The sequence below is a fragment of the Centruroides vittatus genome, unplaced genomic scaffold (assembly GCF_030686945.1).
Source record: "Centruroides vittatus isolate TY-2023 unplaced genomic scaffold, ASM3068694v2 contig_1506, whole genome shotgun sequence".
NCBI lineage: Eukaryota > Metazoa > Arthropoda > Arachnida > Scorpiones > Buthidae > Centruroides > Centruroides vittatus.
The window spans coordinates 703143-718263 of NW_027120931.1; the positions used below are offsets into that span (position 1 = coordinate 703143).

Below are 15121 nucleotides of genomic sequence, written 5' to 3' on the forward strand. Positions count from 1 at the left end.
GCAAATGGTATGTTTCTGCTGCAATTTTCTTTGCTATAAAATAAGGAAGTGAAACTTCCCGCAAATTCTGTTTTTTGGGCACATAGCTCGACATTTTTAAGGAGGTAAAAATAATTATTGTTTACACTTTAAACAGATGTCACATAATTATTTTTAAAGAAAGCTGTTCAAACCTTTCAAATAAAAGTGTTTCCAGATTCAGTTGCATGCAAGCAGTTCTACTAATGCAGTATATTAAAACAGGACAGAGTCATATTTATACATCCAATATTTTATTATTCTCTTCCAAAGAAAACTACTTCTGTTTTTTTGTCGTTCTCCGTGTTTTCTCACAAACTTAATTAAAAAGAAATAAAATGTAGAGTAATAACATCAAAATGAAATGATAACTAAGGATTAAAATTAATGTTGCCAGACTGTTTGACATAATATTCATTGGTTACTAATAATGAATGATTTATGCATTTATAGATTACATTATAATGAAACTATTCTTTTGTAACATACAAAATTTTTATTATGTTAACCTGAAATGATCATTATAATAGTATTTGTTAAATTGAAACATTTTTGCACTAAACTGAATAGGAAATTGGTGAGGATTCAAGATATATTCGTTATACTGAAAATTTCATTAAACTGGCATTTGTTACACTGACATTTCACTGTATTTTGCCAAATTTTTCCAATTAATGGAGTAGTGTCTTGGCTAAGCATAGGCTTAAAGTGTTTATATGGCTATTGTCATCTTATTATTTTTCTATCAAAAATTTTCCCTGAACCTCAGACATATTCTGCGCCCTTGGTGATACATAATCACATCAACATATAACCTATACTACCATATACCCTGTTCTGTTTTTACCCCATTTCATTTCCATTAGTAGCTCTTTAAAATATGATTATGAAATAAATAAAACAGATACTTGTGCATTTAATAAAATTGCCAAGAAATTGCCAAAATTGCATTAAGTTATACGTAAAGTGTCTTCAAAGGGACAAAGTTAGAAGATGTTTTATTATGTATTGTCTACTTTCAGATTTTTCTTAAATTTTGTAACTTTAGATACTTAGTATAAAAATATAAATTGCTGCTTGCACATTTTTAAAGACACACTTGATAAATTCAGATGAAAGAAATACTGTTCGATAAGTTTGTAATTGCAAGTTAAAATCAATAAACAACATGCATTATTGCATGATCTACACCTGCTTTTAAATTGACATTTAAACATATAATGTGTGGGTTAACCTCACAAAATTAGGGTAATTCAAATTAAAATATCTAACTAATCAGCCAGCAGTTTGTATAGTATAACTAATATCACATTTGGATGAAAGACAGAAATTGCACATTTGCATTCTAGTCTGAATTGATCCTTTATTCCAGAATTTTTTAAATTATTTAATTACGTGAAGTTTTTACTTTTTTCCTTTATTCTTATGCTCAACATATTATAGAAAGCATCTTTTCTTATCCACGCTTCTTTATAATAAGAAATGCTTACTGGAACTAAATCTGAAATTAAATCTATTTCACACCTTTAATGTGTCCAGCATACTGTTAAATTTTCATAAAAACGTTTTCGATCACTTTTAGAGATCTTCATCAGTTACAGATTACAAAGAACGAACAAAAATTCGAATTTAAAAAGATTGAATGTTTCGGTGAAAAACGTAACTCCGTTCATAATGACGTCACCACTAACGTGAAAAATTAAACAACCCAAATAATTCTAGTCCCCGTGTATAAATTACCCTACAGTAAAAAACAAAATAAGATAGGAATGAAGAGAAGCGGCTAGTGCGTAGATGTAAAATTACGTCATATTCGTTTTATGGAAAGACTTCCAGGCGGTTGCTAAGCTGTCAGAGTCTCTATGATTGATGCAGTGTTTGCTGAGGTGCACCTTGTGTATCTCCATTTTTTCTGTGTGTTTCACAGCTTGTGCTGATCTGGTAGGTTTAATGATCTCCGCCTTGTCCCAATAAACCGTGATGCCAACATGCAAGATTACGTCAGATGGCGAGCAAGATTCAGTGCGGAAAGAGAGTATCAAATTAACAAGAATGCGAGACGTTTCCACACATATATAAAAGAAGCAAGAGATTGGCTTCATGACAATCAAGTAGTTCTCATTAAAGCGGATAAAACTAAGGTGGTGTTCTTCTCAAAAGGAACACATACAATGAGAAGTTAAGGGAGCACATCAACGCCACAGAATCTCGTATAGCGCTGGACAATTTTTTGGACACAGTACAACGAAGGGTCAGGAGATTTGTCGCTACTTCTTTGGCACGTATTTTACATATGGAAAGGGCCACCATACAATCTCCGAGGACTCCTAGAATATTTGCCTTCGGAAAAACACACAAACCTGGTTTACAGTTACGCCCAGTAGTAGAGAAATGCAATGCGCCTACCTACTTAATAGAAAAGAAGTTAGTTAAGTTTTTGCAAGAAAGAATACTGTACTCCCCCTTTTCAATTAAGAACTCCATACAACTGCTCCGGAAACTTGAGAACATCACACTCATGGATAACGAATACATGACGGTACTAGATTATAAGGCGTTATACCCATCCATTAAATTACTGCCATGTTTCTGTGAACTGAGAAATTTTCTATTCAATAACATCGAGAATCCATCGAAACATCATAAGGACATATTAGAATTGGCTCATTTAATTTCTCATACGTCATTCTTTGGCTTTGAAGGAAAGACATACTTACAGGAACGTGGGGTTCCAATGGGTAGCCCCACTTCGCCTTTAATTTGTGAGCTTGTCCTACGTAAATTGGAAAACTACATCCTACCTTTCTTCCAGGAAGATATAGTGGTTTACACAAGGTACGTGGACGACATCTTCATTTTGTGGAAAAATAAACAGAATATAAACCGTTTTATAAACTTGGTCAACGATAACTCCTATGGCCTCACACTGAAGCTAGAACAGGAAAGTGAGTGACAGGTTAATTTCCTTGATTTGGAGATTATATGCAGAGAGGGACACATAGTAACGAAAGTATACCGCAAGCAGATTTATCAACCTTACATCATTTCCAGGAATTCATCAGACCCGGAACACCTAAAATTAACGGCTTTTAAATCATGGATAAAGAGAGCTCACACGCACTGTACTAGCATTTATGATATGTACAGAGAGTTAGATTACATATGCGAAATAGCAATTCAACATGGGTACAGAAGACAAACGATAGATACCCTTATTAAGACCTACCAGCCACACAGCCGACATATAAAGAAAAATGAGCAGAAAGAAAGGATTGCCCTCAGTTACATACCGTTTTTAAACCAAGTCACTAAGAAAGTGGCCAGAAAAAGGAATATTTGCATAGTTTATAGACGTAATCCCACGGTTTATAGACTTTTGAGAAATGACAAGGAAAGATATAGATACGACACCCTCACAGGAGTTTACTCGATACCGTTGAGAGATAATAGATTCAACTCCGATCTTGTGTACATAGGGGCTACCATGAGGAATTTGAAAAAAAGGATCAAGGAACATAAATACGCAGTCAATAAAAACGTTGATAGTACGGTACTGGCGGCATTCGCCAAGGAGCAGGACGTGACGGTTTATTGGGACAAGGCGGAGATCATTAAACCTACCAGATCAGCACAAGCTGTGAAACACATAGAAAAAATGGAGATACACAAGGCGCACCTCAGCAAACACTGCATCAATCATAGAGACTCTGACAGCTTAGCAACCGCCTGGAAGTCTTTCCATAAAACGAATATGACGTAATTTTACATCTACGCACTAGCCGCTTCTCTTCATTCTATCTTATTTTGTTTTTTACTGTTGGGTAATTTATACACGGGGACTAGAATTATTTGGGTTGTTTAATTTTTCACGTTAGTGGTGACGTCATTATGAACGGAGTTACGTTTTTCACCGAAACATTCGATCTTTTTAAATTCGAATTTTTGTTCGTTCTTTGTAATCTGTAACTGATGAAGATCTCTAAAAGTGATCGAAAATGTTTTTATGAAAATTTAACAGTATGCTGGACACATTAAAGGTGTGTAATAGATTTAACCACGCTTCTTAATACTTCTTTTGTAATTCTTTCAATTCAGCTTATTTTCTATTTTCTTCTGTATACATCCCAAGAGATCCTGTCAGCTAAGCTGCAGACCAGCCAGTTTCATCAGACCAACTGTTGTATGAGCAGATAAGATTCTCCTATCAAAAGGAGACTGAGTAAAATTTAAAAATAAAACAGTTTTTGGTGTTATGTTTAAAGTTTTTGAGTGTTAATAAATATTTTAATAGTAAACAACATAAATAAAAGCTATTTCTCTAACAAGTAAAACAGCAAGGCCATATTTGGGACAAGACTATGTTTCGGAGATTCACTACTAAGCAGGATCACTTCGACGCTCATGGCGGGTCTCGTTCTCATTCTCCAATCATCTTTGGTATCGCTGGTTTTGAGCGCAATTGTTCAAACTTCGCCGGCCACAGCCATGACCATGAGGTCTTCCGTGATGCATTTTCAGTGAAATTAACCTATCCAATGTTGAAATTTTTCTCCGTTGCATGACGCCCCAGGTTGAATTTTTGTCAATGCAAAAATTTCCCATTTTTGAAAAAAATAATGGTGGCTATTGTATGGTTTGCAATTATTTTTTATTTTGCACAAACGAAATATATATACATATATATATATTAAGAAATGTAAAAAGAAAAAATAATTATATTTCAGAAGTTAGTTTTAATATAAAATTATAACAATGCACCATCTAGTTTTGAAAAGTTCCAATGATGAAACGAGATATTTCTGGTCAATCAGTCAAGGTTAGCATGTGGCGACCAGAAATATGTGGGGAATAACACGGGACAGGTAAATGGGTTTTTTCAAAGATTCATTCGTCAAAATTCGATTTAGCAACATTCGCTTTTCGAACTTCCCAATGCACGTGTTTGTCAAAATTCGATTTCACAATATTTGTATTTCCAACTTACCGACCAGTAACGCATGCACAAATCTTGCACTACTGCCTGTTTGTAGAGAGTGTTGCCATTTTGTATTTTATTATGTTTCGGTTCTCGGTGTCCTGACTACCTACAAGTCTGGTGTTTTTTTATGTGCACATGATTTGGGCACCTAATACTCTGCCAAATTTCAGTTCCTGACATGTATTCCTTCATATCTCTAAGCTGGTAAAACAGCAGGCAGTATGATTTTATAAACAAGACAGTCTTGTCAACAATGTTTGTTAATAATTTAATTAAAATTATTTATTTATTAATATTAGTCTTAGTTTTTAAATATTATGTAGAAATCAGCTAAATAAAATATTAACATAAATTATATTTATGTAGCTATATCAGCAACAATTAAAATTGAAAAGAAAAACAAAGAATCAGGAGCATCTGGAGATGAGCAGCAAGACAAAGAGAATCATGATAATAGACAGAGTAAGTTTATTGTAATTAATTTCAACTTTTAAATATTGATTCATCTAGAAATTTATAAAAGCATCCCTCATAAATATGGCGGGTTAGGTTTCAGACTATCATTATAATGTGAATTACAGCCTTTTTTTTGCTTGCTAGTTCATATAAAAGCTTAAAACTATATTCACAGTATTATTATTTTTTAATTGTGCAATAGTGCACAATTAAAAAAAGATACCAAAGTGAAAATAATTAGGGGAGTATTCATGTTTACTTTAAGAGCAAGGTGAGTACTGAAAACAATAAATATGAATATAGATGTATACAAAATATCACACCAGGCTATGTCTTGCTTCTGCTACATACTAGCTAAATACAAGTGTGAGAAGCCACAATGATGGGTTTTATTACTCTTATCACTTATGCGCGGCATTGGGACGGTTACTCCTGCTCACCTTGTCACTGGATGGCAATGGAATTTCTTATTTGGTTCCGGGATCATAAGACCCTGTTGTCATCAGGGTCCTGATACCAGTTAGGAAGTAATGTGTCTTAACTTGTGATTATCAATTGCTATCTTTAACAAAGCGTTAAAATAGGAGGGGTTGTATTGAGTGGCGGAGGGGTCGCAGGATATGTTGACAGGATGACCGGTCTTTGAAAGAACTGATATCGATACTAGGTAAACAGACAACAAATTTAATACTATAAATGAATCAATGATTACATACAAACTAATACAATTAGAGATGTTGAGTCAGTCTATATATAGTCTATCAGATATCATTGCAAAAGGGGTAAAATATATTGAGTATCTAACTACCTATACCTATACTGAGAGAGAGAGTTTACAAGGGGTTGAACATAATTTATCTTATTGATATTTGAACAGTCTTTAGCTTTTGCTTTTTGGACAAGGTAACAGTGAGGAGAATTCTTCCCTCTGGAAAGTCAAACTTGATGGAGATGGTCAAGAGCTGGCAGCCAGGAGGATTGATGGGCTGAAGCTTGGCCCGCTAGCTTCAAGGAGAGTGTCCATCCTGAGACTGGGATTTCTGCCTTGTATCTTCTAATTCCCTCCAATCGAGGGGTCAGTCTTTCTTATGTGATGGAATATAACTGCTGTGTCTCATGGGCAGCTGTGAGACACTTGCATATGTATAGGGTCTTTCAACAAGAGGTGTCATTTTAAATTAACAGAAAAATACAATATTTTTGTGAAAAGTGGTGATATTTTTATTTTAATCTAAAATACACACTCTGAAGTTAGTAATGCAACACAGTATCTGCCCAATGTCCGCCTCGGCTCTTCTTACAAATGGTCATTCTTTTGATGAAATTTTTCATCACGTTTTTCCATAATAGCAACTGTATTTCACCAATAGCAGCTGTAATATTGTCTTTGAGTGCTTGAATTGTTACTGGAGCATTGGCGTTGACTTTATCTTTAACATAGCTTCAAAGAAAAAAGTTTAATGGTGTTAAATCGGATGATCTCTGCGGCCAATTGAAGTCTCCATTTTGAGAAATCACACATCCAGGAAATTTTTCATGCAATTGAGCCATTGTTTCACAAGCTATATGGCAGGTGGCGCATCCTGCTGAAAATAAACGTTTGCATCCTTATCATCAATTTTAGGCCAAAAAAAGTCAGTCAACATCATTCAGTAACGCAATCCATTCACCGCAACGGTCGAACCAGCAGCATTTTCAAAAAAATATGGCCAAATTACATCGCCAACCCAAAAACCGCACCAAACTGTCACTCGTGGTTGGAGAGGTTATTCAACTATTTCCCTTGGGTTTTTGGAGCCCCAGATGCGACAGTTTTGCTTGTTTACATACCCAGACAGATGAAAATGAACCTCATCACTCATAGTAATTTTGTTTAAAAAATCATTATCTTGTTCATGCATTTCTAGCACCCAATCAGCAAATGTATAGTGTTGTGTGTGATCTGCTGGCTTCAATTCTTGTGTCAACTGCAACTTATAAGCATGTAGACCAAGATCTTTATGCAAAATGCGGTGCAAATTGGCTTGTGATATCCCTAATTCCTGTGATTGTCTCAAAATGGACAAACCTCTGTTTTCAGCCACACTCTCAGCTACAGCAGCAATATTTGCAGCTGACCTGGCTGGATGAGCACGAGTTGCAATCTTCAAATTTAAGAAGAGTTGCAATCTTCAAATTTATTGATTAAATTCACTATAGCTGTGAGAGAAGGCGCTTGATGAAGACCAAAAGCAGTACAAACTTTACGAATCGTCTCTGCAATATTTTCACCATTTTTGTAGTGAATTTTCACTATTCCAGTTCGTTGTGTGAGTGTATATCGATTCATATCTGAAAACCTTCTAATGTTTACTTGTCAAATGTCACCGCAATGGCAGTTGTATGTTGACAGTTGAAAAATGGTGCAAAATTTAAAATGACACCTATTGTTGAAAGACCCATTATTATTAGCTGGCAAGATAAGATTTCTTCACAGGAAATAGATGTTGGACGGAAGGTTTATTTCCCTTTGTATCCATTTCTCACAAATGTGTAAAGTGGTTTGTGTTGTTCTCACACATACAAACAGCTTAATTGTGTTAATTATTAAATGAAGGTTAGAGAAAATTTCCAACCGTAAAGAAAGGCTTTCGTGCTGTCTCCAACTTCTCACACAAGTTTATTGGTAGTATTGTCGATGGTGTTATCACAATGCACTTCTGACTCCCCCTTCTCATGAGGCAAAATCCGTCTTTGCACCATGGTGGCACATTTTAAATTATAAAGTTATAGAACATCACAAAATTAGTAACAAAGCATTTTTCTTTTTCTAGTTAAAATACTCAAAGGGATGTAGCTGGACATCAAATAATGAGTGATTGAAATTGTTTTAAAAGAATAGTGTTATTAATGGGAAAGTTTTAGTTTTTGAAATACAGAATCCTTTGGAATACTGTATACTGTGTGCAGTCAGTTGCCTTGAGTATGTGAGGGGTCATGCAGAGAAGCCTCACGGGGTGCATTGTTTTATTCCTCTGCGTAACTCTGCACGGGCAACATCTGTTTAAAAATTCCTGCAGAACGTATTTCTAAATTCCAGTCGGAGTGCGCGCCATCGAACGGCAAAAGCAGCACTTGTAGCAATAGTTTACGGTGGAAAGCAACAATGCAGTTTCTCTCCAATATTCAGCTGCTTGAGTATTTTAACAGGACAAGAAATGTTTTGTACTAATTTTGAGAAGCTCTATGACTTTATAATTTAAACTGTGCTGTTGTCTTCCATAGAAGCTGTTGCCCATGAGAAGTTGGGGGTGCATTTTGATTAAGCCATTAAATAGCCCACTACTGATTACCTATATTTTCATGCACTGTATTTAGCTAATAGGTAGCAGAAGCAAGAGAGCCTGATGTAGTATTTTTGCTTACACCATGCATAATTGAAAAGCATGTATCAGTAGGGTTTTTTAATATGAATTGGCAAGACATTGCCAATGATTTTTAAGAAGTCAGTTTATTACTTAAAACTTTGAACTTAATAACAGCATTAAAAATAAAACGTAAAAGGCAAATAACAGCTACCAATTGAATAATAAAACATTTAAAATAATTTATAAACATTCTAATTACAGAGTAATTCAAAGTTAACAATCAACATTTTTTGCATTGAACACAAAAAATAAGTGGAACATAAACTGACTGACAACTTAAAAGTTATTAGCTTTGTCTTATTGATGATATAAATATGAATTCACTTATCTAAGAGAACTAAATATATGATGATGATGATATTAAGTACATTGTTAGTATAATTCTATATAAAATATTTTGATGTAAAATTAATATTATAAAATACTTTTCAATACATAATGGATTTTTTAATATAGATATGAGAAAGTATTTTAATAAAGATTTAAATTAAATATATTACTTAATCTAAAATAATTTTCTTCCAGTTTTAGCATTTGGATGGACATCAGAAGAATTGTCTCAATTAATTTCAAATCTTACAATATGTTTACCCAAATATGACAATGTTAAATACAGCACATTAATTGAAAAATTGGATTGGGAAAAAGTTCGGTTTGGCAATTATTCTGCATCAGAATGCAAAGAAAAATGGATGCAAATTATGACAAAAGTAAGATGTTATTAAATAATTAAAAATGAATTAGTCTTTTAACAAAATATTATACCTATAATATTAAATAACATTAAATGAAGTAAATAGAAATTATAAATAGAAATTTAAGCAATTCTTTTTTTAATCTTAATTATCTTTGTTTGTTGTTAGAGAATTGTTAGTGGAATGAAACATTAAAAATCTGTACACTACCATATTATGTAATAGTAAAATTCATATGTGGGTAAATAATAAAGCCCGATGTGTGTAATGAAGTAACCAACGATCGCCTGAAAGATCAGACTATAATCTGGCTAATTAAATGATTGATATAAAGTAATTTGTCACTAGAGGTATATGTTAGGCACCGTCTCTTAACTAAATTAATAATTATAATAAATTATAATTATTAATCAGTGCTTTAAATATTAGTTTTTTAATTTGTTATTTACTGAAAGTATAATAGTTTAAATTGATATTTCTTTCTTCAGTTATACATCTACTGTTGTTAAAAGCAGTAGGCAAATAACACTGGATAATTACTATTGAAGATTTATTAATTACGATTATTAAGTTCTGTCTTTTTTAATTATTTTTAATGTAACCTTTTTGGCTTTTCTAAAACCTATAAGCTGGGTCAACAATTGTAAGTGGTGGTTGAGAAGTGTGCATCACCAATACATGTATTGGAGAAATGAATTATCTTAAAACCTCAAATAAACAGGTTTCAGCATCAGTAGCCTGGCACAGTTAGCAGAACAGCTAAAACATGTTATCTTTACTAATGATGAATACATTTTCATTCTAGATTTCCAGTCTACTCATCCATTAAACTGGAATCTTGTCATGATCATTTGCTAAAGGAATTAGATAGAATGGCCACCCACAACCAAACATTGATAGAGATAGCACAATTAATATGCTACTCATCTTTCTTCAGATTTGAGGAGAGGTATATGTTCAAAATAGAGGAGTCCCTATGGGAAGTCCCATGGCAGGTTTACTAGTGCTAAGGAAGATGAAAAACACTGTTATTCCTAAAATGCAAAATAATATTTTATTATATGGGCAGTACATAGACAATGTACTGATTTTATGGAACACAAACCAGATGTGCAAAGCTTCATCAACATAATCAATAGCAATTTTTATGGATTAAAAATAGCCTGGACAAATTCAGTAATAAAGAAGCACACTTCCTGGATCTGAACATCATCCTAGTAAATGGGGAGATATGCACAAAGGTATATCACTCATTATACATTCCTTGCTGCTCAAACAATGCTACCAGATACAAAATGGCAGCTTTTAAAGCCCTTATCACAAGGGTGTACACACACTGCACAGAGATAAGGGACTCCATGAAAGAATTGAACAGGATCAGAAACATAGCAGCCACTCATGGATACAGCCAAAGTATCATCAACACCTTAGTTAATAGATACAAGCATCAAATACTCCCCATAAAAAATGATAAACCCACTCCATCCATGACTACACTGGTAACATATAACAAGTTGCTTGATTGCACTTCAAAAAAGCTATTTGATAGGGCATCAAACAACTAATTTATAAGCTCAACTGTATGGTCTATGATTTATTGCGTAATGACAAGGACCCAACAGATTCTACCACAGTTTCAGGAGTATACGAAATACCTTTTATTCTAGGTCTAGAAAAAAGGGTTAGCAAATATATAGGGTACACATCCTGAAATCTGCCTACCAGGCTCAAGGAACATCAGTCCAATGTGAGTAAGCGTAAAAGCACCACAATGCTGGCCATTATGGCAATGCTTTCAGATAATGTACCATATTTCACAGTTGCAAAACTCATTAAATCCTCCAGGAACCAACACTCTGGAAAAACTCTAGAAAAAAATAGCCATATACAAAAATACTGTTAAGAATACATGTATTAATCATAAGGATGCAGCAAGCTTATAGCAGCATGAAAATTTTTTATAAACCACAATGGGAACAAAACTAAGCAGTAATTTACTGTTATATAATTAATGAATCTAGTGTTTATTATTATTGTTTATATTTTAAGGTAATATATTATTATTAATATATATTATTTATATTAATAATATATTATTATTTATTTGTTATTTCAATTGTATGTCATTCATCCGTATTTAGAACAGCAATCGTTCAAACTAATGACCACCAGATTCAAATTAGTCTCAAACCATTAAAGCTACTGGACAAATAAATCCCAGATCAGTGAAGTTCAAGAAAACGAATATTACTGTATTTCTAAGATGCATCCCAATTTTGAAATAAATTTTTTGATTTTTCTATGAAAGCAAAATAGGTTTTGTTAAGTGACAAGTTAAAAAAACAATACAAATGCCATAAAATAAATATTCTTTAATTATCTAAGTCAATAACTAATCATTCAATTTTAAATAGTTTCATATATCAGGTTGTAAAGATGAAATTTAGATATTTCGATTTTTTCTAGAAACAACTGGAAAATATATTCTAGGATGTTTGATGTGGATTTATAAGTAGAGTAACTAGGGTTTCATCACATATTTCATTGAAAATGGATGCATCAGCAATGTCTGACAATATGAAACTCAAAAGAACACATTTGCATGCTGCTGTTCTATCACTTCAAAAGTGCAATGCAATAAAGGCTTACAGTTTCATCTGCAATATATTTGGCATGGACAAACCTGCTACAATTGATTCAAGGAATTTGAGGATGGAGATTTCTTGCTTCAAGAAGAATGCCATCTAGGCAGAGATTCCACTATTGATTGTGACATTCTCCTGCAATTCATAGACAATAATCCATGATTGACCACCAGAGAATTAGCACAACAACTTGAATATTCCTGTGTAATAATCATCAATTGCTTTTATGCTTTTAGCAAGGTGAACAAATTAGGCAAATAGTTGCCCCATGAATTTACTGCTGTGAACAAAATTTGCTGGGTCAGTATCTGCAATTCTTGCTTATTAAGCACCATACATTATAACTGGAGATAAGAAATACATCTTGCACTATGATGCGACATGCAAGTGTTTATGGATGAACAAAAGTCAACCAGCTGTTGCAAATGTCAAAGGACTGATAGTGCAGAAGGTGTTGATCTGTGTTTGGTGGGATGTATGTGGCATCATGAATGAGCTGCTTCCAACCAACACCACTGTCACAAAAGAACCCTACTGTAAGCAAGTGGATCATTTGAACACCAAGATCAAAAAACTTTGCCCAAAAATTGACAAAGTCTAATACCACCAAGTCAACATGCCAGCACATAGAGCAAAGATAATCTTAGAGAGGCTGGCTAGTCTGGGCTAAGAGGTTCTGCCTCATCCACTTTACAGTCCAGACTTTGTACCAACTAACTATCACCTGTTTCGTTCCCTGCAGAAACATATTGCCAATTTACAGTTCATTGACAATACCTGTGTAAGAATGACGTTCAAAACTTTCTTAAAAGAAAAGTCCTAGTCATTCTGTTCTCACAGGATTGAAAGTTTGCATCAAAAGTCACAAGATGTGATTGATACTGATAGTGGTTACTTATCATGCTGAACTGTAATTGTTGTTGAATTAGTTATCAATAAACTGTTTTTCAGATGTCTAAATTTCACCTTTACAATCTGATATTAATGTTTGTCTTGAAGACATATTAAACATTAAAGAGAAATTTAAATTAAATGTTTGTTGTTATGAAATTTCAACAGGTGTGTGCACCTGTGTTAGAAATTCAATTATGAGGTTTTGCATTATTTGAGGTGAACATGTAAATGAATACACTACTACTAATACCACAATTCATAAAACAAAGTTTAAAATTATAACATGTATTGCAAAATGGTTTGTTTCTGCTACCTTTTATCATTTTACTTCAATGTGAGGCAAGCCCATTCATATTAAAATGTAACTACAATATTACAATAATAATTCTTTGGACATATATTATTCTATTGGACATATATTAGCTGTATAATAAATGATGTAAAAATGTTGTTTTTATTTATGATTAAATTCACTAAGGCATAAAAAGAGACAAGTGATATATCATAATAAATCTTTTATAATTATAATTTTTAATCTGAAATGGTTGTTGTCATCCATTTTATCTGCATTTTGGTTATCCAAAACAGCATTGGTTCACATTACCTCGGATAATTGGAGTTCTACTGTATTTTCATCAAACAACTAGTATTTGTCAATTGTCAATGAAAATTTTTGTAGAGATTTGAGTTTAAAAAACTATTGGTAAGAGAACATATATTTGTTTTATGCAGTGGAAATCAAAATAATTTCCATTGCATAAAACAAATACATATGATCTGTTAAATTTTTTCATTTGAAGTGTTATAAGAAAAAATAGTTCTTCTATTTTAAGCATTCATGTCATTAATTAATTGAAACACTTCCGAATTTTAATGTGATAATATTGCATATATTATTTAGTTCAATTTTAAATTATGTATAAAATTTAAAATCTTTCTCTTCTTAGTTACGTCGATTTCGTACCCTGACAGATATGATAACAGATGCAAAAGAATGGTTAAAACACCCGTGGTCATCTTATTGCAGTTCGAAAAAACAAGTAAGCTTTATTAATTTAATATTAAAAACATTTATATATATATATATATTTAAACTTTTAATATTTAGTTTTCAGATTATTTAAACTTCTAATATCAGAATAAGATCTATTATAAAATTCTAGTAGATTAATGCTTTTAATAACATATATTGGAAAGTAATGTAATTTATTTAATACTTAAAATTTCACAGTTTGAAATTCTGTTGGTTAGTTTTATATTTAGTTAAAACAAAACAACAATATGCTGGTAATTAATTGAAGATTATGAAACAGTAATATGAAGTTTTCGAAATAAATATTACTGATAAAAAGAAGAACATCAATATTTAAGTTACATTTTATAAAATCATAGCATTACTTTTACATGTATCAAGTAATAATCACATTATCTGAGAAAACCTAATTTAAATTGTAGACAAATTTCAACTATATCTCCATAATATAAAAATATATTTAACCAAACTAATCCAAGGATTATTATTTTATTGTTCATTGAAAAGCATTCTTATTGCTTTTATGACAATTTGAATTATATTTAATGACAAATTAAATAAAAACTTTTAAAATTTTAAAATATTTGATAAAATGCAAAATGTTGCAGTCAATATGAAATATATATTAAAAAATATTTAACGTATAGTAAAAGTGAGTGTGAATGGAAACATGTGAATATATAGTACTTTATTTTATTATAGTTTAGAGAATAGTGTAATACAAGTTCATCAAGTTTTATTTTAAACTGTTTCTGAATTTATATGAAATTGCCAGTTTTACATTAGCATAATAAATTGTCATTTTAAGGTTTGATTTCTTATTCTACAAACGATTGTTTTTCTTTTTTTAGTTTAAGCCAACGTTTTATAATAGTGATTAATATTAAAGCATTTAGCATTGACTTTAATAGATAAAGGCCCTATAACTTTAAAGTATTTAAGTTATGAGAACTGGCTTAAAACTAATATCAAACTGATAATAGTTTCAGCAGTTT

At 32.2% G+C, this 15121-nt stretch overlaps 1 protein-coding gene across 1 annotated transcript in view; it reads left to right on the forward strand.

Moving 5' to 3' along the window:
• The window catches only part of LOC136968676 (nucleolar transcription factor 1-A-like), a 66849-nt gene that overhangs the window by 23550 nt on the left and 28178 nt on the right, over positions 1-15121 (forward strand). The window contains exons 2-4 of the mRNA XM_067262678.1: positions 5363-5458; positions 9385-9569; positions 14041-14133. Of these exons, the coding sequence (XP_067118779.1) occupies positions 5363-5458; positions 9385-9569; positions 14041-14133 (374 nt within the window). The remainder of the gene's footprint in view (positions 1-5362; positions 5459-9384; positions 9570-14040; positions 14134-15121) is intronic.